The sequence below is a fragment of the Talpa occidentalis genome, unplaced genomic scaffold (genome assembly GCF_014898055.3).
Source record: "Talpa occidentalis isolate TD23 unplaced genomic scaffold, MPIMG_talOcc4v2.1 talOcc4.3, whole genome shotgun sequence".
In the NCBI taxonomy this organism is placed as follows: Eukaryota; Metazoa; Chordata; class Mammalia; order Eulipotyphla; family Talpidae; genus Talpa; species Talpa occidentalis.
The window spans coordinates 87,197,828-87,223,301 of record NW_023603184.1 but is presented as its reverse complement, the minus strand read 5'-3'; the positions used below and the strand labels follow the sequence as shown (position 1 = coordinate 87,223,301).

General features: G+C 39.0%; 2 protein-coding genes and 1 long non-coding RNA gene across 7 annotated transcripts in view; 1 reads left to right on the top strand and 2 right to left on the bottom strand.

Annotated features, from left to right (window-relative positions):
* The window catches only part of ARL6IP6 (ADP ribosylation factor like GTPase 6 interacting protein 6), a 33,437-nt gene extending 27,575 nt beyond the window's left edge, over nucleotides 1-5,862 (bottom strand). Inside the window, exons 1-2 of the mRNA XM_037523344.2 lie at nucleotides 5,452-5,862; nucleotides 3,996-4,049 (exon numbers count right to left, since the gene is read on the bottom strand). Coding sequence (XP_037379241.1) covers nucleotides 3,996-4,049; nucleotides 5,452-5,845 — 448 coding nt within the window. The 5' untranslated portion in view covers nucleotides 5,846-5,862. The remainder of the gene's footprint in view (nucleotides 1-3,995; nucleotides 4,050-5,451) is intronic.
* A 540-nt stretch (nucleotides 5,863-6,402) lies between these two features.
* PRPF40A (pre-mRNA processing factor 40 homolog A) overlaps nucleotides 6,403-25,474 on the top strand; it is a 53,577-nt gene continuing 34,505 nt past the window's right edge. The window contains exons 1-2 of one of the 5 annotated variants that reach the window (XM_037523339.2): nucleotides 6,403-7,072; nucleotides 8,346-8,477. In XM_037523339.2, coding sequence (XP_037379236.2) covers nucleotides 6,797-7,072; nucleotides 8,346-8,477 — 408 coding nt within the window. In that variant the 5' untranslated portion in view covers nucleotides 6,403-6,796. Of the gene's footprint in view, nucleotides 7,199-8,345; nucleotides 8,478-9,796; nucleotides 9,898-25,474 lie in introns of those variants that run through there. The other 4 variants (XM_037523334.2, XM_037523335.2, XM_037523338.2 and 1 more) reach the window with 4 other exon arrangements.
* On the bottom strand, nucleotides 7,140-25,473 carry LOC129146635 (uncharacterized). The gene is made up of 3 exons (XR_008553564.1): nucleotides 25,392-25,473; nucleotides 8,008-8,066; nucleotides 7,140-7,575 (listed from the first exon to the last, which is right to left on the bottom strand). It is a non-coding gene; the product is annotated as an uncharacterized LOC129146635 (long non-coding RNA).

Genomic DNA, 25,474 nt, shown 5'->3' with positions numbered 1-25,474 from the left:
ATTGTGAACAAGTCACTGTTTCCAGAATCTGGAAGCCAAAAACCTGCTAACTATTTTGTAAACCCATTTTACCAATAGTTAACTTCATTTTTTAAAAGTAGAAAAGCTTATCAAAATAAAGTGAGTGATCCTTCCCCAATACTACACTTAAGAGCAATCAGCTAAGAGTCTGTTGTGAATCTTTTCCAAAATATATAGGAAATGTGGATAGATATATGAAGCTCTTACATACAAGTAATGTATAATACGTATGAATTTTATCAGTTTAATTTCCATAAATGGGATTATGACCAGAAAAAATGCTCATAATTTTGCTGTTCCAACATAGCAATGTTGAAACACACAGGCCACAATGCTACTTCATATTTGTTTTCACTTTTGACTATTAAAAATGAAGCTGTAAGTGGGCCTCCCTGGTGGCGCAGTGGTTGAGCTCTGGGTTGCGAAGCTGCCCGCGGCCTCTGCGGCGCCGGTTAGATCCCCGGCTGCTCCCCGCCCACCGGAGGAGGGTCCCACATGGTGCGCAGACCTCTCCTGCCGCCCGCTGCTCCCCTCAGCAGTGTACTTCGGTCCTTCTGCCTGTTCTGCTCCCCGCTCTGGCTCTGGTGAATTCTCTCACCCTCCCGCGCTTCTGACTGTACCCAGTGCATGTATAAACAAACAAACAAACAAACAAATAAATAAATAAAATACGTGCCTCTTTAAAAAAAAAAAAAAAAATGAAGCTGTAAGTAAAAGTCATACTTTCACACTTCACTGTACAGATATACAAGGATATCTATAACAAATTTCTAGAGGAAGAACTACTGTGTCAAAGGGCATGTCTTTAAATAAATACATCATCTTTCTTCTCTACAGTTCAATTTTCATAAGTTGATGAAATAATGGTAATTCATATTTTGCAACAATTTTGAAACCTCTTGGAGTCAAGTTTTATAAAGATGTGGAGACAGTAACTGCACATATGATATGCAAATTGAAATGACCAGAGAAAAAATACAAACCTCCATGGTCCCATACTAGAAAAGCTTTCTTATTAAAATTCCGTTGTGGAATTAGTCAAGCATTTGTCACAAAACATTGTTGCCATAAGGAAACAATAGGACTAAATATGACAGCACAAAATTTTGTGTCTTGTTTTAGAACTTCAGACAAACTGTTTAAACAGACTTGAATATAAAATATGCATAGCAAAAAAAGAATGAGGTAGATCCATGCATAACACAGAATGAACTCCAACACATTTCAATAAAAGTGCAAAATATTCGATTCCAATTTTTTTTACAAAAGAGAAAACCACATATATAACCACAACATGTATGTACATACATGAAAAAAAAAATCTATAAATATGTATGAGTATGTTACTGGAAACCTTTGCTTTAATTGCTGGAATTTCCTAGTAAGATCACATAATTTATGAAATTAAAAAGGAAAATTCATTTAACATTAGGTAATTAAACAAAGTATGACCATCTGACTATGATAAAAGGCAGCATTTTGTTTTTTCTGTATACAATAAATGACTTCAACAATAGTTATTGAAGAGTCTGCATTTTTTAAGTGAAAACTTTCTTTTTCTAATTTATTTATTTATACAAGCACTGGGTACAGTCAGAAGTGTGGGAGGGTAAGAGAATTCACCAGAGCCAGAGCGGGGAACAGAACAGGCAGACAGACGAAATACACTGCTAAGGGGAGCAGCGGGAGCGGCAGGAAGTCTGCGCTCCATGTGGGACCCTTGCCGGTGGCCGGGGATCAAACCGGCGCTGCAGAGGCTGAGGGCAGCTTCACAGCCCACAGCTCAACCGCTGCGCCACCAGAGGTGGCCCCAAGTGAAAACCTTTTTATATCAATAGGGAGGGGAGGGAGGGAGGGGAGGGAGGGGAGGGGAGGGGAGGGGAGGGGAGGGGAGGGGAGGGGAGGGGAGGGGAGGGGAGAGGAGGGGAAGGGAGGGGAGAGGAGAGGAGCATTTCTTCAGGGATAAGTGAAGGCTACAATCTTTTTTGACACCTAAGTTAATCAACTCATGGTTAATTTTTTTTTACTTTATTTATTTTACATCACTGTTTATTTTTGTACAATATTTGATTTCTCCCCTCAGGTGTAATCCCATGAAACTCCCACACCACCCATGAACTGTCACAAGAGTCCCTCGTGCCCTTCCCTCCCCTTCCCCCTGCTGTAAGTCTCAGATTTTTTAATTTGCCTGATAGTTTTCTTTTTCCTGACTCCCTTGTTTTCTGTTTCCCTATATTCCTTCTGTAAGTGAAACCCTCCGATACTTTTCTTTTTCTTCAGACTTATTTCACTGAGATTACTCCCTTCCAACTCCGTCCATGTTGCAAATGGCATGAGTTTATCTTTTTTGATTGCTGAATATTCCATCACACTCATGGTTAATGTGGATCCAAGTCACAGGTCAAGGGAACAAGTGACCTACTTTTCAACTATCAATGGTTTCAAATGGATTTTTAATCTGCAACAAGTAGTCAATTCAAAACATTACTTTCCAAAGAGGTTAATTTGTATCTTTCTCCCAAACAGGAGAGAATTTAATGTTAATCCCCTGGAAATGAATGGAATTAGTTTATTAAGTGATGTTGAAAAAATTCTTCACTTGATCCCTGGATAATTGGTTCAAAATAAGGATCTTTGTTTTGGCATAACTATTGTTTAACAGGACATTGTGCCAGCACAATTCAGTAGTTTCTTTCAACTCCTAAGATTATTCTTCATCTTGAAAGTAAAAGGTCATTAACAAAGACTTAGATAATGATGTCCCTACTTGCTATAATAGTAATAACTATCTACCAAGCAGTACAGGAATATTTACAGAAAAGAAAGAGGTGAATGACAAAGCCATTATATTCCTTTTGATACTGAACAAGTCATTCCATTAGGCAAGTGCTACTCATACATTTCATAAATGTGAAATCTTGCCATTTTTTAAACAGCAAGTTAGAATTCATTAATAGTTCATATGATTGTTTCTACTGCACCAAGAGTTGACAAATCTAAAAATGCTATGAAAAGTCCCAGAAACTTGGCTGTTTGAGATGAAACATTGTAACACATACTGATAAAATGAGTTAACTAAAAAGTGTATGTTTTCTCATGCAAGAAGAACAAACACAAGTTTTCATGGGACATCAGCAAACTGATTTTTTGTAATTTGAAGAAAAAGGTTTCTCCATCAGCAAAATAGCGTATGCTACACTTCAGATCATTGTGAGAACATTAGCCTTAAAGAGGTAGATTAAACAGTTATCTAAGATTTGGGGAGAGATGACATGCAGGATAGGAACTACCCCTCCCCCCCAATTTAGAGTGATCAAATAATTTATAGCAAATTTATAGCAAATAGTGATCAAGGAGGAAAAACATAAGCACCCAAATAGGAGCACAGTACACCAGGACGTTCTTAACTCTTCAACATCATTTTAGCCAAAAGAAACAAATGTTAAGATAAATGACCCTTAAATTTTTTCACAAGAAACCTGTAAACTAATATTCTATGGAAACTCAGGGTTAATTCTTTCCTAGTCCTCATAACCGAGTATGCCCAATACTTACTTTTTTTGAAGTTGCTTATAAAGATTTCAACATAAATTTTTCCTGAGGTCTGCTAAAAACATTATCTTTTGTAAGTTTGTGAAAAGTTTTGTTTGTTTTTAACTCCTGGGGAAAAAATTGTAAGGAGATTCTTCCAGAAAGAAACTAGAAAATGCTAAGTATTCTCTGGGTCTTAGTCATATACATTTGTATTCAAAATGTATTATTAGTACGTGTGATTTATACACAAATACATACACACACCATCCCTGTATAAAAAGATTTAATAAAATTTACCATACAAGTATACAGATGAAAAAGAATAAGGCTAAATTAGGGGAATATATTAAGGTTTTATCCAAAATTTTGTAGTTTAAACATGATGTGGAAAAACAAAAAGTAGCCTCAAAATCAAATCAAGTGACAATTAAGTTCCATACCTAGTACCCCAGTGTCCACACCATCTTCATCCTTCAAATTCTCAGTGTGCAATTCTGTAAATACACAAAGGGCCTTGTGTAAAAAAGATGATTTTATAATTTGAACAGTAACTCGAAGGCTGGGAAGTCAATGTGGAGTTACAGAAAGTGTTCTGGAGTCAGAAAGAACTGGTTTCAAATTCGGATTCCATTTATTAGCTGTGTAACCTTCAGTAAAACATCTATGAATCAATAAACATTTTTGTATAATTCAAATTACAGGGCACATTAGGTTTACAGTTCAGTTCCTTTCTCTATTCTCCAAAATCAGAAGTTAAATGTCTTGCAATGGGCTGCCATTTACCAGGTTTTGTGACTGCATAATACAAAAGAGCAAGAGAAATAAACTATCTACAAGATAAACTTAGTGAAAACAAGGGCTAGAAGGGAGTGATCAAGGAGGAAAAACATAAGCACCCAAGTATTTAAGATTGCCAGTTTATACCCAATACCACTTTGAAGAAATAAAACTTGAAAATTAAAGTGCGAATCTGTCTTCTGTATGAAAATCAAGCCATGATAAGCTGTTAAATGCCACCTGCACCCTTCTAGGGGCTTGGAAACAATGAGGAATAAAAGAATAAGTAGAGTTAAAACATTTAATTCTATTTAGTGAAGTAAAACTAATATCTACAAATACAGGCAATGGGATGGAAATTTTGTCCTTCAGGAATTCTGAATGTACAAATGGGCAGATGGCACATCTTAACTATTTGTGGATTAAAGTCTTGAATACGGATAGCTTGTTTAAAATTACTGTCCCCCACCTCCTTTTAATGATGGTAGTTCTGCGTTTTGCTTAGTTTTCCAATATTGCAGTAACTTTAAAAAACTTTTTTCAAGAGTAACCACTTAATCATGACTCTTTCTTAAAAATGGCGCAGAACTCTCCTGAGTCGCCCACTGCTCCCCTCAGCAGTGTAGTTCACTACATCTACCTGTTCTGCTCTCCACTGTCAGGTGAATCCTCTCACTCCCACATTCCTGGCCTGCGCCCTAGCTCTTGTATGCATGGATAAATAAACCTTTAACAAAAAAAACAAAACAAAACAAAAAAAAGCGTCGTCTACACTTTTTCCTTGTAACTATGTATGCTGAAGGAAGTTAAACTATTGGGATGATGATTGGGCAATGTATACAAACAGCAAGTCCCTATGTTGCACACCTGAAATTAATGTTACACGCCAATTATACCTCCACTTTAAAAAGTAAAATAAAATGTGTCTCTTGAGCATGGACCCTCCACCTTGAAAACAAAGCGGGGCGGGGGGGGGGGGTCAAAGAAAGGTGCAGATGAAGACTCAGTGAAAACGCTACCAGCTCGCCGCCCTCAGACCAGGTGAGTGACAAAGGTGAGAGCCGCCTCGAAGCTCAATTTTACTCAGCACAGACTTTCTCCAGGCGCGAACTCCAGTACCTTTTACGATCAGATAGGTGATGGCGAGGAGGAAGGCGAGGAGGACGGCGAACAGCAGGGAACAGAGAAGTGAGAGCACCTGGACCGGCCAGCCCCTCGCAGGGGCCGGGCCGGCCGCAGCAGCTGTGACAAGGCCGTTGCGTTTATCAGGCAGCAGCGGAGACCCGGCCCCGTCAGGCGGGAGCGGCCAGTTCTTCCGAGGCTCCGACGACGCCCCGGCCGAGAACTCAGCCCGCAAGTCGCGGGCCACCGGGTCGCATTCCTCTTCCTCGACTTCACCCTCACCCCAACTGCCCCCTTGAGCAAAGGTGGAAAACGACTGAGCGTACGGAGTCGGGGTACCAGGGCGGCGGCGCAGGGCAGCCGAGCGCCCCCCGCTCTCCACGAACGACATGGCGGGAAAGAGAGCGCGGTCCCGGGCGGCGCAGCGTCGCCCCCGCGCCCCGCCCCACGCCCGCGGCAGCCAATCAGCGGCGGGCTCCGCCACGGCCTCTACCACCGCGCGGGGGCTGGCGGGGGAGTACCAGGATGCGCGGGGGCCCCGACGAGCGTCTGGGCGCCCCTAGTCCAGATCAGACCCCCGGACCGTAGGAGGGAAGAGGCGAGCCGAGGCCGAAGGCAGCGGCGTCTCCGCTCCCTCCAGTGTTTCCTCCGAGCCAGACCTCAGCCACCCCGCGTCGGCTCCTGGCAAGCGCGCGCCGCGGCAGCCCCAAAGCGGCTTCTTCTCGACGCCCGGTCCTAATGCCCACCATGCCCCGCCGGGCTCATATTCCCGAAACTGTTTCCCGTCTTCCCGCTACGTTGGCGCTCGCCCCCGGCCTCCTTAGATAGCAACAGCTCACCATGCGGAGCTCTGGCCTCGCCTTAACTGCCCATCCCTACCTCTCCGCCGCCTTGCTCTCCCCGCCCCATCACACCTTCCCTCCGCGCCACTCGACACGCCTCCTCCCCACTTCTCCCGAGCGCGCGCTCTCCGGCCGGTGCCTACGGAACTCGAATCTCCTTTAGAGCCCTCCTCTTGGCTTTCCAGCCCCCGCCCTCCGCCTCGAGCACTGCGCGCGCGCGCTCCCGGCCGGGGCCACCTCTAAAGCTAGAAGCTGCTTGCCCCACCCCCACCCTACCTCACCCCACCCACCCCTGGCGGCCTCAGGTTTGTGGGGCGTAAGTAACTCCGGCGGGGGTGTGAAGGTGGCAGGCTCCCACTATCCCACCCTGTACGGGGTGAGGCGGTCTAAGCTCGGGAGGCTGGTACACGATTATCTTCCCTTCCCCGGGGGAAGTTGGTGGAGTTTTCCCGGCAGACGGTTCGGCGCAGAAACTTCCTCCGTCCCCCTCCCCCCCCTCCATGCAGGCGACGCCGACTGAGGCTGAGGCTGGGGGCGAATCGCCGCAGAGCTGCGTGACGGAGGTGCACTCTGATTGGACAGCGGCAAAGCCTGTCAGTTTATTGGCCCCGCTGATCCCACCCCGTAGCGCCGGGCAGCCTTTAACCTTTGGCCCTAGCGGGCGCCAGCCACTCAGATCGCTTCTTGTTGGTATGTGTAGCGGCAGTGGCCGCCGGCGGAGCAGTCTGAGCCCGACGATGAGGCCGGGGACGGGAGCCGAGCGTGGAGGCCTCATGGTGAGTGAAATGGAGAGCCATCCTCCCTCGCGGGGTACCGGGGACGGGGAGCGGAGATTGTCCGGCTCAAGCCTGTCCTCCAGCTCTTGGGTCTCTGCTGACGGCTTCCTGAGGAGACGGCCCTCGGTAAGGGATCGGTGGGGCAGGGGAAAGCGGCACAATGAAAAACGGAGTCAGAGAGACAGGAAGCTTTCTCCAAAAGGAGAAGAAGATGAGAGTGGACGAAGAAAGAACTCGAGATGGTGGGATACGTTCCCAGGGAGAGAAACGGAGGGCGGGATGCACAAAGGGAAGGTTGTGGGACCCTGGAAGTTCCCAGTGGGCTTGGCCTAGACAGATGCGTGGTGGAGGTGCTGGGCCCTGGGCGGGCTGAACGTCTTGGAGAGGTAGGCCCGATTTGGCCGGGAAGAGGAAGCGGAGACTTGATTTTGGACACTTCAAACAAGCAACCAAAATCCGTTTTCATGGGTTGTAGTCGTGTCGACCGAGGGAGTGGAGGCGGCCTGTTGGGAGAATTGGCAGGTTATAAGTACCTGGTTTTAAGACCTGGAACAATGGACATACAGGTGAAGAAAGTAGTTGTCTTTTAAAAGCTCACTGAAATGGGTGGATTAGTTGTTTACTTACAGTGTCTGAATGACACACTCTAGTATTTGAAAATGTTTTAGGGGCCAAAGTAATTTTATATGTTAGAGAGTCTGTTAGGGAGTACATTCATTTGTTAGGAGTGAAATGTTTTCGCTGTTTGTTGTTTGCCCCTACTGTTTGTGTTTTATAAGACCAGCACCCGGTCTGAGTTAATGGGGCAAATTCAGAGTTTTGAAGTTTAAAAAGCAGTTTGGAAATAATTTTAAGAATAAGTGCCATTATAAAATAACGAAGCTAACAGTGTTAAGTCTGTGTGAAACAGGATAAAGTTGTGGTTTCTACTATACCAGTTTTTAAATCGGCTGTCCCATGCGTTTCTTCCGAGCTCATCAAGCCAATCAGGATGCTTCACCAAAAAAAAAAAAAAAAAAAAAAAAAAAAAAGACTTAGTTGTCCGGTAATGATTTTTTAACTTTTGCGGTTTGTTCTGGAATTTGCTCAGTTGCAAGCTCATTTTAAATACAGGTGTAGTGCATTTTAAGGCAAGAAAATATAAGCTAATCCGATAATTGAATCACACAAGCCTAATAACACCTGCCACTGCAGGTAACTGATATGTAGAAATCAGATTTTTGAGAAACATTTATTGTGAATTGTTAATTTTTAAACTGTCCCCATTTTTCAGATGGGGCATCCTGGAATGCATTATGCCCCAATGGGAATGCACCCTATGGGTCAGAGAGCGAATATGCCTCCTGTACCTCACGGAATGATGCCACAAATGATGCCCCCTATGGGAGGGCCACCAATGGGACAAGTAAGAATGTTTTTGTTTTATTTTGTATTTATTTATGTTTGCTTGTGGTATCGTGTCAAGATTTCAAAATCTGGGTCAATACTTAAAGCTGTTAAGGATTAGTTATGCCAAAATAATGTTTTCAAATAAGTCAAATGTTGAATCATGACACTAACAAAATTTTGAATATAATAAGCCTTCTGTGTAAAAGATCTACTTTCTACTGCAGCAAAACTAATTTTTTTATTTAAAAGTAATTGTGCCTTCAAGCTTTTTAGTTTAATGACTCCCCTCCCCCCAGTCTGTCATTTGAATTAACATTTAAAGAGTAAATATTATCTGATAGATCAACATAACTTATGTCAATGGACCCCGTAAATGCATAGACTCTGAAATAGCAGTTGTGTAGGCCTTTGACTTAGGATGGCTTTTATTCCTGAAGTAATTTACATGGGTTTATGTGTGTGTGATCATGTGGTGGGGATGGAGTTGGGGAGGGATCTATTCTAACTTGATTCTTCCTAGGACAGTGCCAAATGGAGAGTTCATTTTTCACTTACACTATTTTGTTGGATGTTTTTGTTTGTGTTTAATGCTTATTGCTTCTGCACTCCTGCATTTGAGCTGTCCCTTCCATCGCCAGCATAAATTGTAAATCGACATTTTTGGGAGTGATTTGAATCAAAAGGTGGTAATGCTGACTCAGTGAATTCAGTAGAACTGAGTTCTTAAAGAAGCATCCAAGAAACGTAACAGGTTCAGTTAGTTACTCTTACTAGTTTTATGTCCCTTGTGAGATTCTGTAATACATAAATCCTTAGGTGACTGGGTTCTTTCCATTTGAGTATCTCAATAAATCATAAAAAAATTTAAGCTAACCAACTATTTTGGAAAACCAGTCAATTAGGTATGCTTTTCGCTGATTATACTTTTTTACTTTGATAATCTTCAAAGTGTTCAGTTAAATTTATTGGTGAAATTGTAGTAGAAACGGAGCTTTCTTTGTGTTTCTCTTTTCATTTAACCTAAGGATTGGACTTAACTGTCAAGTGGTTTTCTTTTTTACTTGGAATATACCCCTTTTATATATAAATCTCTATTCAAAGGCACCAGGCCCAAAAGATTATGTCTGTAGGAGTTGTTTAAAAGAGAACCATTTATTGTTATTCTAGCATAGCACAACTTTTAAAACTCCCTACTGATGGAAAAACAACCTTGATTCCTCTTCTGTTTCTTTCCATCTCTAAGCAGAAAGGAGCTCTTGTTTTCTTAGTAGAGCTGCTCTAACTAGATAATGAGCTTTAAAAATATTTATTCTTTAAATGCTCTGGTTCTTATTTAAAATTAGTTTCTTTCCACAGAAAGATAAAATAAAACAATTTGCTACTGCCAGATGCTTCTCTCTTTTCTGGGGCCTTCTGTTTCCATTGGGCCAATCAAGGTAAGTTTTGCAAGGGATTGACCTGCTTACCCTTGCTGTAATGGTGCTTTTGCACTACCAAAAACCCAGATTCCAGCTAGTCATATCTAGTAAAATGCAGACTTTATTTTTTTTTTTAAGTACACTAGTGTATCTCATGACACAAAAATTGTTCACATTTTGCACTGTGGCCCTTTCTTTAGCAGTATCAGTGACCATTTTCCCAGGAGGATTACTTACTAATTGGTACACATCCATTCAGATACTCTGAATTTTGTCTTGTGGTTTTCTTCTACTTTTTTCCCTAGACCAATATATGCCATGTGCCCTTAAATATACCTGACAACTTAGATGTTTAGAAGTCTGTTTCTCCTATTGGTTTCTGTTAGGATAATGAAATGGATGTCATAGAATGATTTCAGCTCTGAGGGCCCCAAGAGAATGCACTTTTTTTTTCCCCTTAAACTTAGATTATTCTCTTGTTTTTCTCTTTTAATATCTAACAAAAATAGGACTTAAATTTGGTAAAACTAATTCTTACTTTAGCTTCAATGACAGACTAAGAGGGCATGGAAATGTTAAATAAACTAGAAACAATTTTTGTAACAATGAAAACTACTTTTAAAGTAGGAGTTAATTCTTAGTAAAATTGTTGCTTTTTTCTGTATCATTTCTTCTGTCTGGCCACTCTCCAGAAGTTTTAATGAACAGTAAATAGTCAGAAGATAATGATCAGAAGCAGGGTGCCTATATAGTTCACTACAGCGATTGATGCGAGGTTGGTAGGGTTTCACCAACCAATTTCAAAAAGATGATTCACACATTCTTTGGACATTGGGGCTAAAGGTTATGGAATCTTCACACATATCGCCTAGCTCACATTAAGATCTTATTCTGGGACTGGCTGAAGATTAAAATTGGTAGTAGTCTTATCTGGTAAATAATTACAGTTTTTGGAATGTTACTGAATGTGGCTTGAAATTTTAAGACTTGTTCGTAAACTAATATACAGATTAGACAAAAATAACAAACTGCTGAAGCCAGAGGTCATAGTTTTTCGAGCGCAGCAGTTATTTAAAGAAAGTGGTATATTCTTTGTTCTTTTTTTAAATTCAGGAGAATGTCCTTTATAGAATTCAATATTAGTAGAAAGTATTTGGAAGTCATCAAATGGAGGTTAGTATTTCTTTCAAGTTTATCTCAATTATCTATTATTAGGGTAAATTTACCTCTTATCATATATTAATTTCAGTGGGAAAGGTGCTAATTCTACAAAATTATTGGATCTTAGATCTGAAACAACCTTTTCATGGTCTCTGAGTTAAGTAATGGTCTGTTACTGGTTAGAAAACTGTGTTAATAAAGCAATTTACCTGCTTGGTGGTAATGCTCAAAATTTTCCAGTAGATATTTGCTTTGGGGTAAAATGATGTATGGGGTCATCCTCTTCCTCCATTTGTACATCTCACTCCTTTGCTCTTTCTACACAAAGGACATGCAAGTCCTGCCATCTTTACCAAAGATGGTTTTGCCTTCACTTACATCCAAAAGATTCCTGCTAATGGACATTTTTCTTTTTTTAATTTTCTTTTAATCAGTACAGAAGAATAAAAGAGTTAACATCCCTATCAGCTGTAACAGATAATGGTTCAGTTCTGATCATTTGATAAGAAAAGTATGTGATGTATGTAAGAGATTTTGTAGGACAGTATGGAAATAAAAGAACAGAAAATAATTTTAGTATTGCCTCCCTAATTCTAACTATTCAGTTCCTTTTCTTTTGCATTTGGTGTATAAACTAATACATGAATAATTGCTCTTTACAAATAAATTTGATTTTTATTTCTTTGTTGAGCAAGACTTTAAACATCATACTTTAATTATATTGCTGCTGCCATCTGAGCCCAGTTATTACCCTCCTGTGCCTTATATATGCTTAACTTTTGAGCTGTAGTACTTGTTTCAAGGCATCCCCCTCACCCCAATGCTTTTAGAGTTTCTTCTTTGCCGTAGAACCTCCAGTGTTTCTCTGTGCCTGCAGGATAATATCCAAATTCCACAGCTTAATTTTCAAGGACTTCCATAGTACAGTTCAGAGCATGATTCTGACTGCATGTGTTCACATTCTTACTTTGAACCCAAGCTGATATTTTCATGCTACCTTGAGTAATTATATCAGTTTATGACTGAGCTCACATTGATCTTATCCTTCTGCCCTCCATGAACTTTATGTAAGTTCTGCCACTTTAATCCATCCTTCTCCAAGAGGTCCTCAGCAGTAACTTTGTCCAGTATATACCAGTCCTTCAGATTACTGAAGTCTGATAATTTGTAATCTGTCTATAACTCCTTAACTGTTCACTTATTTAGTCACTTAGTTATTAACTTGTTTTTATAGTTTCTTACTTGCTTTGTCTTCCACAAAAGTAATAGATTGTAAGCTCTTAGAGGGCAGGCACTATGTTCTGTACTTTTTAAGAAGTCTGTGCTGAGCAGTTCTTGGCACATCTTGGATGCTCAGTAAAAATACTTGTTGAATGAATGAAACAAAGATACTGGTCTTTGATATAAGCCAGAAGTAAGTGGATGTTACATGTTTTCAGTGGTTGCTTGTGACTTTACATTGTTACCAGTATTGTTTTTCGTGTCTGTCTCTTCACTGTGGCTTTTTCATTTGACAAAAGTGAAAGATAAGTAATACGAAATATTTAGTTTTTGTTTGGTGAATTAAACTAGAATACCTATTTCTGTTCATTTTGAATTACAGGCAAATGTATCAGTATGACTATTGATGATCATCTCTTTATATTCTACCACGGATTTTTTCATACCCTAGAGAAATTCATAGTATCTTAGATTGTCAAATCTCACCAATTTGACAAATTGATTTGTTGCTTTTACATTTGAATTACCCTTATGATTGGGTTTTTACAGAATCCATGCCATGCCATTGAATTGGACATTTTTTTAGCTAGTGACAAAAAGACTTCTTAAAGGTTATCTGCTACAATTCTTGAATCTCAGTAACTTTATGCTTTTTTTATTACTTAAGCACAAGTACTCTAAAAAACTGACCCAAACCAAATGTATTTATATAAATTTTTGGCTAGATTTTAATATATTTATTTTCGTTATCTTTAGATAGCAGTTCATTAAAAAAGAATTCATCTATTCAAACTTTTAGCTAGAGTGGTGTTTCTAAGAATGGGGGGGGGTGCAGGTGGGATTGCTGGGAAGATCTAAGAAGACCATGTAAATTTGGAAGAATGAACTGTACCTCCTCCCCACTCTTGGAGATTGACTGGTCACAGTATTTACTTAAGATGTTGGGAACTCTTGCAGAAGCCTTTTAAAGCTGTGTTATTTAGTATCTCTTAGTTTTATTTGGCCATCTTCCATTTCCCCAGTCTCCCTTACCACTGTTATGTTTTTTTGTTTTTGGGTTTTGGGGTTTTTTGTTTGTTTGGTTTTGGGTTTTTTGGGTGGGGTGCTTTGTCTAGCTCATTACATGGGGTTAGCTTTCTGTGGAGAAATGCTGAATTGAGTACACTTTATCCATTTAGTCTGCTCTTTAAAAGGGAAAGGGCAACTTCCAAATAAGTTAATATTAACGCATACAAATGAAGTACAACAAATATTTATTAGGTAGTGGGATCAGAAAGGAAAGGGGACAGATTTCAACAAGAAAATCTGTTGATTTTTAGTTGGGTTTGTTAAAAATTTGAATGACAATACTTCCAGTTATAATTAATAAAGATTTAGTATCTGTGTATATCCCATAGTTGTACCCTGGGGTTTTAAGTTTATTTTTACTTAGAGAGATAATAGATTTGCATTGTCAAAGTTTTAAGTAGGAATAAATAGATTGCTGTCTCATTTGTTTTAGTAAATAGATATTTTAGTCTCTTGGTTATGGTGTTAGTGTTAGAATGCTGTACATACCCTGACTCAAGCAACTTATATACATTCCTCAGTTGCCTGTCTAAACTTTTGTTTTCTTATCTCCTTACTACTGTCAAAATACTGCTGAACATTTGAAAAGTTAGTAATGAATCTTTAATGTTTGTGTTCTTTCTGTATCTCATCAAACTAATCATGCATTTCTTTTGCTTATTTAAGAAAAGGTTAATTGTAATTAGTTGTTAGTAAAGATGTGGTATTTTGCCTGATGGGCTTGAAAGAAAATCTGCTTCTGACTGCTTCTTTCTTACTGATTGCATTGCACTAAAAGCAGAAATCTGAATCTTCCTTAAATCTGACTGATGCTGTTATCCATGTCTCTTAAAAAACCCAATATGCAAGCAAATGATGACTTTTTTTAAAATTTTTTTTTTAAAGACTTATTTATTTTTATACAAGAACCGGGGTACAGGCCAGATGCGCGGGAGGGAGAGAGGATTCACCACAGACAGAGTGGGAAACAGAACAGGCAGACTGACTGAAATACACTGCTGAAGGGAGCAGCTGGCGAGACAGGAGAGGTCTGCTGAGCCATGTGGGACACCTCGCCGGTTGCCAGCTGGCTGGGATTGAACCTGCTCTGCAGAGGCTGCGGACAGCTTCATAGCACTGTGCTCAACTGCCTGAGCCAGCAGGGGAGGCCCGGTGACTTTTTTTTAAGCTTTATTTATGTGTAGAAGGATGAAGGGGGGGGAAGAGGGGTGGTAGGACAGAGGTGGGGGGAAGGGTGAGAGGACTCACCAGAGACAGTGGGGATCAGAGCACAGGGATTTGTGGAAATACACTGCTAAACTGAGTAGCAAGCAAGACAGGAGAGGTGTGTTGTACCATATGTGGGTTACCTCCCTGGCAATAGTAATAATGCTGACACTAACCCCTGTGTGCCACCAGGGAGACCCCAAATGGTGACTCCGAAGTACTGAAATAGTTTATCTTAGGCTTTGAATTATTTTTTTTAATGAAATTCTCATCTCATTGTAAACTTTGGGTGTTACGGGGTTTTTTTTTTTTAACAAATTTTTAAAACATTTTTAAGAACAAATTCTCAGACTACAACTGTAATTTTGCTCATTAGTCTCGATCTGTCTGGGCTAAAGTTTTTAAAATTATCTTTCAATTAACAAGCATCAAGATTCTACTTGAAAACATGGATTTGGTATAGATTCTTTCTCCTTGTGGTATGAAGAAAGTTGTTCTCTGAAAGATTTTTTAGTAATCAAGGTCATTGTTTTTGATTATATATTAAGTATAATAAAAAATTACCCTCTTCTCATACAGAAATAAAGGCTCATTGTAAAGTTGTCTACTACAGTGTTTGAGTTTATGCTATGTCCATGTAACTGTCCTCTGCACCAATGATATATGCAATAATGAGATGTGCTCTCTGTCCTAATGGTGCCACAGTTGAGAAGATTAAAAATAAATGTCCCATGTAGACAGATACATAACAATTTAAATATGTATAATACTGAATCTAGTATTAAGGACTTCAGGGAAAGGGAGTGGGAGTAAATCTTACCTGTTTTGTATATTAAAGTATTTAATCTTCTAGGACTTAATTGTGTACACTTTGCATCGTCAATATGTTTAGTGTGTTCAGTATGTTCAGCATTTTAAAAATAAAATACTTCATTTCATTCAATTCTAAGTTGATTGTCACACATCCATACCCAGAAGTTTTCTCTTTATATTTTCTATATCTTCATTTAAGAAGTTAGGTGTTTAGTGAGAGACAGTTGGCTATGGATCACTAAATTAATTACTTGACCTTTTAAGTTTCCAGGAAGCAGGATTGTGATAACTGATCTGTGTTATGAATAATTTTAATTTTATCATCATGTTTATGTGTTAACTTTGAGAATTCAGAAACCTCCTGATTTTGATAAGTGGGTTGGATAGATGGATGTCCAATTAAACTTGGTAGGTATAAAAGGCCCAGAGAATTAAGTAAATTCTACAGCAACATTGTAGAGCCAGAACTGAACATGGTGTTTAATCTGGGACTGACTTTTTGTTGAATATGTTGATTCCTACTGAAGATGATAGATTTACAACATTTACTAAATGCCTTTAAAGGACTGAAGTGCCTTCTGACAGAGAATAATAGATGAGAAGGGACAACATAAGAGATACTTTGATTATATGAGTTGAAGGAGAATAATGGTAATAAAATTATCCGTGTTGAGCCTTGAGGTGTAAGTGCCTTAAGTGTATCGACCCATTTGAGCCCTACAACAATCCTAGCAGAGAAATATATTTTCTCCCATGTTACAGGTGAGAAAATGGAGGCCCAGTTAAGTTAATTAGCCCAAACTTATGCACTGGTAAGTGGTCAAGTTGGTAGCAATTCTGATAGTTGTGACTGGAGTGTACTTAATAGCTGTATTAGGCTGCTTCCCTGTGTAGTATGAGATTTTCATTAAGCTGGATTGCCTTAGAATGTAAAGGTAAGTGTAAACTTCGGCAATTCTAAACTGACCAGGTTGAGAATTTAGCAAGTTAACTTTGAATAATGGCAATTCACTTATTAAATGATAAAATTCTATTCTACGTATGGCAACATTTCGTGCAAATATTACCATATTTTGTTTATATATTCCTAATACCAGAAAAATGATGCCTTGAGTTTACATATAACTGTAAATGCAGAGGAAGTAAGATTAAATCATTGCATTGCTTGAAATGCAACCACTGTGGGTTATTAAGGGTATTATAAAGGTTATTTGTTCCTATTTCCAATTGAATGACTACTTACCTTCAAATATATAGTTTTTGCATTTATTGAAAGATTAATTTTCTTGCATTCACTTACACATTTGTTTATAAGAAAAATTAGTGGTGTAAGAGACAGTTGTTTTTAAATACTGTATTAGTAACCTCTGCAGAGTATGCTTGCTTTTTAGAATTTGATTTTAGGATATTCCAAAGGAACCAAGTAAAAAAAGGCAATCAGGCTATTGTAATTGAAGGCTCGCAGCAAAAGTGGATTTTTAAAATCAACCAAATTTAACATTTAATACTTAGACAAAGGGTAGGTTATGTGGAAAAACTTCAGAAAATAATTATGAAAGAAGGACTTTTTGAAGTGTCATTGAGGATCTCCACTTTCGTTTTCATATTACTACAGAAGTGCTCTGTCAGTGTACATTTGTACAACTTAGTTGGTATAGCATTGATAAGATTGCATTTATTACTGTACCTTTTGTTTTCATTTCTTAAATATTTAGTGTAAAAATTGACACACACATGCTTGTTTTTATAGAAACTTTCCAAAATGAAATTTTGGAAACTTTCCAAACTTTTCAAAATGGGATTAACTTAGAAATTTTTAATAGTCTCATATTGATGGTGCTACTGAGTGAGTGTCCTAAGTCAGCACAATGTTAGAAAGAATTGAACTTCAGTCCAACCAGTTGAAGCATGCATCTCTGTATTGTGTCTATCCTAAAATTAATGAAAAACAAATCATAACATTTCCACAAAGTAGATTTTTTTTTTTTTTTAATTTTAAATTTTATTTTTATATTCCCCCATACAATTGCAAACGCCCCATTCTGACCCCAATCCTTCCCCTCCCGCCCCCTCACCCCCAAAAGTGTCTCTGGTTCATAGTTTTTTTGTTGATTTTGATTTTCACTTTCTTATATTCATTTTCCTGGTCCCTTATTTAAGTTTTCTAGATTCCTGCTATGAGGGAGACCATCCGGTATTTTCTTTTTCTTTTGGCTTATTTCGCTGAGCATGATCCCTTCCAGTGCCATCCATGTTGCTGCAAATTGCATGTGTTTAATCTTTTTGAATGCTGAGTAATATTCCATGGTATATATGTACCACATCTCTTGATCCAGTCATCTATTTTTGGGCATTTGGGTTGTTTCCAAAGCTTAGCTATTGTAAACAGTGCTGCTATAAACATAGGAGTGCAGGTGCTCTTTGGAATTGATGTTTCTGTGTCCTTTGGGTAAATACCTAGGAGTGGAATTGCTGGATCATATGGAAGCTCTATGTTTAGTAGGTCCAGAAATCTCCACACAGCTCTCCATAGTGGTTGGACCAGTTTGCACTCCCACCAACAGTGCACAAGAGTTCCTTTTTCTCCACATCCTCGCCAACATTTGTTGTTGCTAGTTTTTTTAATATGTGCCATTCTCACTGGTGTGAGATGGTATCTCATGGTAGTTTTGATTTGCATTTCCCTGATTACAAGTGATGTTGAACATTTTTTCATATGTCTGTTGGCCATTTGCATTTCCTCTTCAGAGAAGTTTCTTTTAGCTCTTCTGCCCATTTTTTGACTGGATTATTTTCTTTGTTGTTGCTGAGTCTCATCAGCTCTTTGCAGATTTTTGTGATCAGTCCTTTATCATTAGTGTTGGGTGCAAAAATGTTCCCCCAGTTGGTGGGTTTCTCTTTGTTTTTGTTATTGTCTCTTTGCTGTGCAGAAGCTCTTTAATTTGATGTAGTCCCAGCTGTTTATCTTTGCCTTCACTATCACTGCTTTGGGTGATGTGTCTGTAAAGATGTCTTTGCTGTGCAAATCCCGTAGTGTTTCGCCTATATTTCCTTCTATGTATTTTATGGTTTCAGGTCTTATGTCTAGTTCTTTAATCCATTTTGAGTTGATTTTTGTGTATGGTGTGAGGTAGTGGTCAAGCTTCATTCTTTTGCATGTAGCGACCCAGTTTTCCCAGCACCATTTATTGAACAAACTTTCTTTGCTCCAATGCATAGTCTTTGCTCCTTTGTCAAAGATTAGTTGACCATAAATCTGTGGGTTTATTTCTGGATTTTCTATTCGATTCCATTGGTCTGTATGTCTGTTCTTGTGTTCCAATACCATGCAGTTTTGATGATTATGGCTTTGTAGTATAGTTTGAAGTCTGGGAGTGTGATGCCTCCATTTCCTTCTTTTTTTTTCAGTAGAGCTTTGGCTATTCGGGGTTTTTGTGATTCCATATGAATTTCATCAATAATTGTTCTATTTCTTTGAAGAATGCCATTGAGATTTTGATTGGAATAGCATTGAATCTGTATATTGCTTTTGGTAGGATGGCCATTTTAATAATGTTTATTCTTCCAATCCATGAGCAGGGGATGTCTTTCCATTTCTTTGTGTCTTCTTCTATTTCTTTTAACAGTGTTTTATAGTTTTCTTTGTATAGGTCCTTTACCTCTTTTGTTAGATTTATTCCCAAATATTTGATTTTTTTTGTTTCGATAATAAAAGGGGTGGTTTTTTTGATTTCTTCTTCTTCAGATTTATTGTTTGTGTATAGGAAGGCTACTGACTTTTGCGTGTTGATTTTGTATCCTGCCACTTTACTGAATTGATTGATGAGTTGAATTAGTTTTTCTGTGGAGATTTTGGGGTTCTCTATGTATATTATCATATCATCTGCAAATAGTGATAGTTTGACTTCTTCTTTTCCTATTTGGATTCCTTGGATGTCTTTCTCTTGTCTTATTGCTCTGGCTAGGACTTCCAGTATTATATTGAAAAGCAGTGGTGAGAGTGGACATCCTTGTCTTGTTCCAGATCTTAATGGAATTGCTTTCAGCTTTTCACCATTGAGAATGATACTGGCTGTTGGCTTGTCATAGATGGCCTTTATGATGTTGAGGTATGTTCCTTGTATCCCAAGAATTTCAAGGGCTTTTATCATGAATGGGTGTTGCACTTTGTCGAAAGCTTTCTCAGCATCTATTGATATTATCATATGGTTTTATATTTCTTTTTGTTGATGTGTTGGATAACGTTGATTGATTTTCGGATGTTAAACCATCCTTGTGCCCCTGGAATGAATCCAACTTGGTCGTGGTGAATTATCTTATGGATACATTGTTGGATTCTGATAGCTAAAATTTTATTGAGGATTTTTGCATCAGTGTTCATTAGGGAGATTGGCCTATAGTTTTCCTTTTTTGTGTTGTCCTTATTCGGTTTTGTATTAGTGTAATATTGGCTTCATAGAACGTGTTTGGTATTGTCCCTTCCTTCTCAATTTTTGGAAGAGTTTGTGAAGGATAGGCACTAATTCGTCTCTGAATGTTTGGTAGAATTCATTTGTAAATCCATCAGGTCCTGGGCTTTTGTTTTTGGGGAGGTTTTTAATTACCATTTCAATTTCGCTGCTTGTAATTGGTCTGTTAGGTGTTCTATTTCTTCTTTATCTAGCTTTGGGTGATTGTAGAGTTGTAGGAATTTGTCCATCTCCTCTAGATTGTTGAACTTGTTTCCATATAACTGTTCATAGTAGTTAGTGATTATTCTTTTGATTTCTGCTGTGTCCGTTGTGATTTCTCCTCTTTCATTTATGATTCTGTGTATTTGTGCTTTCTCCCTTTTTCCTTTGTGAGCCTGGCTAGGGGTTTGTCTATTTTATTATTTTTTCAAAGAACCAGCTCTTGGTTTCATTGATCTTTTGGATTGTTTTTTTAGTTTCAATTTCATTTATTTCTGCTTTGGTTTTTATTATTTCTTTTCTTCTACTGGTGGGGTTTTTTTGTTGTTCTTTTCTAGATCTTTGAGCTTCGAGATTAGGTTGTTTCTCTGAGTTCTTTCTTGTTTTTTGATGTGAGCTTCTATTGCTATATATTTTCCTCTTATTACTGCTTTTGCTGCATCCCATACATTTAGGATATTGTGTTCCTCCTTGTCATTCAATTCAAAGAATTTTTAATTTCTTCTTTGATCTCCTCGTTAGTCCAGTGGTCTTCCAGTAGTGTGGCTTTTAATCTCCATGAGGTAGGATAGTTCCTTGCCTTCTTTTTATGATTTATTTCTAGTTTGATGCCTTCGTGGTCAGAAAAGATGGTTGGTATGATTTCAATCTTGGTGTATCTGTTGATGTTTGTCTTGTGCCCCAGTATGTGATCGATCCTGGAGAATGATCCGTGTGCGCTTGAGAAAAATGTGTACTCCGTTTTTTTTGGGTTTAGTGTTCTATAGATGTCTGTTAAGCCCAAATGCTCTAGGTCCTTATTTAGAGCTTTAGTTTCTTTACTTATTTTTTGTCTTGTTGATCTATCCATTGTTGATAGTGGTGTGTTGAAGTCTCCCACTACATATGTGTTTTCTCTGATGTCTGTTTTCAGAGAGGACAACAGTTGTCTGATATATTTTGGTGCTCTTTCGTTTGGTGAGTATATGTTAATGAGTGTTATTTCTTCTTGAAGTATTGTCCCCTTAATCATAATGTAGTGACCATTGGGGTCTCTTTTTATTTTTTTGAGTTTGAAGTCTGTTTTATCTGATATAAGTATAGCTGTTCCTGCTTCTTTTTGGCCCATTTGCTTGTAGGATTGTTTTCCATCCTTTGACTTTGAGCCTATTTTTATCTTTTGTAGCTAAATGTGTTTCCTGGAGACAGCAAAAGGTTGGGTTTTGTTTCTTAATCCAGGCTGCAACTCTGTGTCTTTTTATTGAAGAGTTTAGTCCATTTACATTTAGAGTTAATATTGATATGTTAGCATCTGTATTGCCATTATGTTTGTCTTTCCTTTGATTTTATTTATTATCTTCTTTTAACTTTTTTTTTTTTTTTTTTTTTGGTCTTCTTTCGTTGTTATTCGTCCCTCTGAGGTTCTGGCTTTAGGATTCCTTGTAGTATTTTTTGGAGTGGGGTTTAGTCGCAATGAAATTCCGGAGTTTCTCTTTGTCTGGGAAGGTCCATATTCTTTCTTCATGGAGGAAAGAGAGCTTTGCGGGATAGAGTATTCTTGGTTGGCATCTGTTTTCTTGGAGTCTGTTGACTATGTCCCTCCACTCTCTCCTTGCCCGTAGTGTTTCTTCAGAGAAGTCTGATGTCAGCCTGATTGGTTTCCTTTGAATGTTATCTGATTCTTCCCTCTTGTCAGCTTCATTATTTTTTCCTTGTCCTGGATTCTTGGGAGCTTTACTATTATGTGTCTTGCTGTGTTTTTCCTTTCGTCGTGGAAGTTTGGTGTTCTTCTTGCTTCTTGTATATCAATTTTCAGCTCCTTCTTCTCATTTGGGAAGTTCTCTTCAATTATATCCATGAATATTTTCTCTGTTCCTACATCTCTCTCCTCTCCTTCTGGAATTCCTATAACTCTTATATTTCCTTTCCTCATGGAGTCAGATAGTTCCCGAAGTCTTTCTTCATTCTTTTTCCTTCGTACTTCTCTTTCCTTTTCTGTTTGGTTCTTTTTATTTCTGTGTCTTCAAGATTACTTATTCGTTCTTCCATTTCATCTATTCTGCTTTCATTGCTTTTCCCAGAGTTCTTTAGTTCCTCCATTAATTCTTTGATCTCCTGCATTTCTCTTACTTCCCTCTTTAGGGACTCAATTTCCTTCTTCTGATCTATCACTTTTTTAATCATGGCAATTTTAAATTCTCTTTCTGGAAGGCTCAGAAGTTCTTCCAAGTTGCTGTCGTTGCAATCTGGGGAGTGGTTTTCTTTTTGTGGTGTGCTTCTTTCCTGAGGAGTTTTTAGGTTGCGTGTGGTTCTTCTACTCCCTACTGTCTGTTTTCTAATTTGTCGTATGCGTTGGGACACTGTGTTGCTCGGACTGACTGACATCTTGGGTGAACTTCTCCGCTCCCCTCTGGCTCTTCCAGGAGCCATCTCTGTCTTCTGGGGGAGCTTTCTGCTGGTTTTAGGCAGTTTTTACTGAAGAAATGTCCCTGTTCTCAAATGGCGAAGCGGGATGCAGTCCCTGCGCCTCTGGTTTCAGGCACACTCTTCTGCGCACCCGGTCTGCCCCGGACGTGGGTGCCTGCTCCCTCTGTGGGCTCAGACTGCTGGTCGGAAGGGGCCTGGCATGGAATAACTTCCCGGCTGGCCACTGGGTCCTCCAGAAACCTTCTGCCCTTTTCAAGCAGTCTTAAGAAATGCCCTGTTTTATAGGGTGTTAGTGACTTTTTTTTTTCCTGGTCGCTAGGTGGCGCCAGAGATCTCTCCTATTGTCCTTGGGGGGCTGTTTTTCGCCTCCCCCCACCCCGTGGGACAGAGAACAGAGCGGGAATGGTAGGGTACACCTCAACAGCTTTGGGGTGCTGTGTCTGCCTTGTGCCCCACCGTCGTGGAGAAACCACGCCCCGAATTTTCGTGCCCCGGGTCTCAGTTCAAAGCCCTCAGTTCCAGGACGGGGCTGTAGCCCAGTTCAGTGGCGCGGGAATGGCGCCTTTTGCACCGCTCCCGTGCCTGGGCGCCTGGTTCCTGCTCACTCAGGGAGGGACCTTCACCTCAGTGAGGACCTCCGCGCGTCTCCCCGCAAGCCTAGGTCGTCTCCCCGCAAGCCTAGGTCGCAGGCGCGGGGACCTGGGCAGCCGCGATCCAGGTCTGCACTTGCTTCTCAAGCGCGCCGAGCACTCCGCGTTTCCGCGCCAGCTTACTGGCAGCCCGGGCTGTGTGCGCGTCTCCCGGGGTCTTTGTTCTTCTCTAATGGCGCCCGGAGCCGTTAGCTCACCGCCGCGGTGGATCCTGCAGGGTTCGCCTCAGCTCCCGTTCACGGGGTGTGGTGGCTGCAATAGTTCCTTTCCGCTCACAGTCCCGCTTGCTGCGTCCGTTTTTCTTGTTGGCCGTTTTGGTTTGTTGTTTCCTCCTCTCTGCTGGTCGGAGAGTGCCGCCTCTGTGGGCGGGGGAGGGGAGCAGGGTTCTGCGCTTCCCTCCCTTCTGGTCCTCTTTTATGGCCAGTTTCTTCTTTGGGTAGTTTGCTGGCGTCACCCGTTTATCTTCCGTGTCCCACTTCTCACTGGGACCTGCCGCTTTTCCTCCCTATTCACTTTTTTTAATGGGAGATCTTACTCGCAGCGTCTCCTCGCCGCCATGTTGCTCACCACAAAGTAGATTCTTCATACATTGGGAAATGGGCTTAAGAGTTCTTAATTTGTCAAATTCTTATAATAACTTTTCATGGGAAACAATACATTGCATATTTTTGGTTTTGTTCTTTTATTTCAGCTTAATATCAGTTTGGTGTTAAACCTATATTCATAATCTATAATATTTACTTTCATAATATATAGTTGTACATAATTTAAAAATCTGTTGATATTTGCTAGGTTGACCAAGTTTAGCTAGTTGCTGCCCCTGGGAATTTACTGTTTTGTACCAAGGAAGATGGAGAATTTTACTCCTAAATGCCCTTAATTTTTGTGAAAAAATGGTTTGATTCATTTTTCTTTTAATTTTTCAAACTTCAGTTTCGTAAGTTTTCTTAGAGTTCTATTTTTTGCATATGTTTTCTATTTAGGCTATTTTAAAGAGCTGGTTATTTCTCTTTATTACTTACCATATGTCCCCCTATAATCAATAGCTTAGTGCTTAAGAAGATTTCAAACCTACTTTGCTATTAGCCCAAACCAAAAGTAATTATGAGGATGTATCTGTTGGGAATGGGGAGGAGAGGGAACAAGCCTACTTCTCATTTGATTGCTCTATTCCCCCTCCACCCCCTTTGTATATTGATTATTTTCTTTAATTCTCTTAGTCTGGGTGTTCTTAGAGACCAGTGAGTGCTTCTGTTTTCAAATCAGAACCTCTGAAAAAAATTTGACCTTGTATTCTAAGTTTTAGTTGCATGATTTCTGTCAAGGTCTTGTTGAATGATGTTTAAATAATATCGAGTGCTTGAGACCAAAGACTTCTTTTGTTAAATTCATTAGTACCATGCTACTTTATTTTAATAGTATTTTAACCTCATGAGTTAATTTTCACAAGTATTAAATTTCAGTGTATGAGTATTCTTAACTACTTTTAGTAGTCTTTAAATGTTTTATTGACCAGTATGCTTATTTCTTTCTTATTGTTCTTATTTCTCAGATTGTTCATTTAATTTGAAATTGTTGAATAAGTGGATATATTGTTTCGGTACCTATGATTGTTGTATATAATTTGTTCACCTCCATGTTTTCTTCAGATTTGTTCATATTAAAATCAAAATTATTTTGTTTGACCATACTACATAGAGCAGCATCGGGTCAAAATCCTGTGGTAGTGGAGGCTAACTTCATGATTTTTATTCATTCTTTGTAACCAGTATTCATAGATTTTGATGGCAGTCATTGATAAAACTAGATTAAGCTTCCAAATTAATATTTTTTCCAGATATTCATGAATGTGTTTCATTAAATACTTCTTTACCAGAAGAGAGTATTGATGATTTGTACTTAAAAGGTTTGTTTATGTATTTTTGTAAAGTCACTTTGAATTTTTAGCACCTTTGATCTAGAATTTTAATATTTTACTTAGTTTTTTAAAAGACCAGATTGCTATAAAATTTATCTAATACAGTTATTAAAAATCAGAAGTAACTAATAGTGGGGAAAAAACTGTCTTCCTCCAGGAAAGAAGAAAAGTACAAGTGTTGAATTAAAATTAAAGAAATTAATAATAAATTTAGGTTAGAAGTAACATGATAAACTTTTAAATACATTTATTAATTTTGATTGTACATATAAATTCTAACATCTGTGTTAAGATAGGTAATTAATAAAAATTCTTCATTCATTCAACAAGCACTTACTAAGCATACTATGCATATACTGTAGTGTTAAGTGGGTTTTAATATTAAGTTTTACTTGTTACCTTTAATAACCAGATAGATTCTTGAATTCATGTTAACTGCTTTGGTCTTACATGGTAACCTTTTTTTTTCACTTTTGTTCTAG